Source organism: Sinocyclocheilus rhinocerous, unplaced genomic scaffold (genome assembly GCF_001515625.1).
Source record: "Sinocyclocheilus rhinocerous isolate Xijiao unplaced genomic scaffold, SAMN03320098_v1.1 scaffold45528, whole genome shotgun sequence".
In the NCBI taxonomy this organism is placed as follows: domain Eukaryota; kingdom Metazoa; phylum Chordata; class Actinopteri; order Cypriniformes; family Cyprinidae; genus Sinocyclocheilus; species Sinocyclocheilus rhinocerous.
In genome coordinates this window covers 1-2,282 of record NW_015666131.1, presented here as the reverse complement: position 1 = coordinate 2,282, position 2,282 = coordinate 1, and the positions used below count along the sequence as shown (strand labels likewise).

Sequence of the window (2,282 nt, the reverse complement as noted above, 5' to 3'; positions counted from 1 at the left end):
TCATTCTGACGGCACCCATTCACTGCAGAGCATCCATTGCTGAATTATTAATTATTTTAAGACATTGAGAGCCCCAATTATTATACAATGCTATATTTTAAGATGTTCTTCCTTGTGTCTAAATAGGACGCTCAGAGCACAGATGTGATCATCGGCTCTTGTCTGGACGGGATTTTTGTCAAGCACAAAAATGGGAAAGCACCTCTCATGTTTCAGTATGTGTGCATGCATTACAGCTTGTATTAAATATTTGTGACATATTTATGATGTTTAGCAATCCTAAGATTTTTTTTATGCATTTATATTTGGCTATTACATTTCCTAAAGATGTTTGCATCAGTCAACAATGTTTAAGGAAGTATTTGCATGGCATATTATAATGTTTTAATAAAAATAGTATTTAGGTAATATTACTACCAATTACAGTGTCTTATTTTGCAGCATATAAATGAATATGATTATTCTTGTGTTAATAGAGTGAAACATACTGTGCAAAACATGCATTGATGAATGTAACTAGATTTATTTCCGTATTTTACTTGGTTTCTTCCTATTGGGAAAAATTCCCCCTTCCTCAGAGCAAGAAAAATCAATATAGAGATTTGTGTCAGATATTGTTAAAAGGCTTTTACTCGTGCACTATTGCCCTAGTCTTCAAAAGGCTGTTTATCATCCAGCATATTGTGTTTTTAGGTTGTGTTTTACTGTCATGGGTCTGACTCAACTCCTCATTGTTTCTGCAGGTGGAATGACATTAATAATATGACTCATAATAAGTCTTTCTTTGCCCTGGAGCTCGCCAACAAAGAAGACACAATCCAGTTCCAGACCGTAAGTCAGATGCTTCAGATGCTTCTTTTTCTTTGCCTAAAATAGCCAAAAGACTTAAATTAAGCTGCAGTTATGCTATCACATATATGCCTATATGAATGTCCATTCCTATTAGTGAATAGATTTGTTGCTGGCCTCTAAGGAACGCCACTAATTTAGGCCCTGAGACACATGAGTCAATGTTCTGGCCTGATTTGATTCAGTAAAAATGTTCTGGCTCCGTTTCAGGAGGACATGGAGACGTCCAAATACGTGTGCAGGATGTGGCTGGCGCGGCACAAGTTTTACAAAATTAACAACAGCAGTCTGTAAGTTCGTGTGTGTGTGTGTGTGTTCTGTTGTGTGTGTTACGGATGCACTGATTTTGGCCAATACAATTTAAACAAATCTATAGTCTGCTATAGATGCTGGTCATTTGTCTTTTATTTCCCTAAATAAACTATTTTTAATGTTGTGACTAAACAATCAGTCATTAGTGGATTGGATCTGGTGGATGGATGTGTAACGGGACGTTATATGCACAATAAAAAGAAAATAAATAAATCATAATTTAGCAAATAATTTAAACCAAAGTTTGGGGTCAGTAAGATTATTTAGCGTTTTTGTCTCTTCTGCTCACCAAAGCTGCATTCATTTAATCGAAAATACTGTAAAAACTGTGAAATATTATTTCAATTTAAAATAACTGTTTTCTATTTTAATATTTTGTAAAATGTAATTTATTTCTGTGATCAAAGCTGTATTTTCAGCATCATTACTCTCTGGCGCACTATGGCTGCCGTCGCATCATCCAGGTGGATGCTACATTATTTTACTGGATGAGGATATACCCCCTGACAATGTAAAGCGCTTTGAGTGCTTAGAAAAGTGCTATATAAATGTAAGGAATTATTATTATTATTACTTCAAACTTTTGTGGAAACATCTTTTGAGAATAGAAAGTTCAAAAGATCAGCATTTATTTTAAATACAATTTTTATATATATATATATATATATATATATGTGTGTATTATATGTGTCACTTTTGATCATTTGAATGCATCCTTGCTGAAAAAAGTATGAAAAAAAAAAAAGTTTAATTTATTCAGTAATTGGCTGCTTCATCAGTGCGTCTGTAGTTTTGTGGGTCTCCTCCTTCGCCGTTGTCCGTTTACTGTCTCCAGAGAGCTGTCTGATGGCCCAAACTCTGAGGGCTCCCAGAGGTCCATTCTCTCTCTTTCTTTTCCTCGTTTTCCAAACCTCTGTTGTCCCTCTGTGCCAGCTGACAAGGGGTGAGCCTGACTGCACGAGGGCGTCAATGCATTACTGCTCAGAGCTTCTCATGGGCTACAGAGTGACGGGAAACTCCTGATAACTCTCTAAAGGAATGACATGACAACATGTCCGGGTCACATTTCACAGCGAATACATTTTTTTTAAAATTCTTAAATAAAATGCAGCCCTTTTTGG

At 35.8% G+C, this 2,282-nt stretch overlaps 1 protein-coding gene across 1 annotated transcript; it reads left to right on the top strand.

The window, feature by feature from the left end:
• The first annotated feature begins 103 nt into the window (after positions 1-103).
• Positions 104-2,228, top strand: LOC107731705 (tyrosine-protein phosphatase non-receptor type 21-like). Its single transcript, XM_016542852.1, has 4 exons — positions 104-215; positions 744-831; positions 1,060-1,139; positions 1,997-2,228. Exons 1-4 carry the CDS (start codon positions 208-210, stop codon positions 2,106-2,108), a joined length of 288 nt encoding a protein of 95 aa, XP_016398338.1. The 5' UTR covers positions 104-207; the 3' UTR covers positions 2,109-2,228.
• The last annotated feature ends 54 nt before the right edge of the window (positions 2,229-2,282 follow it).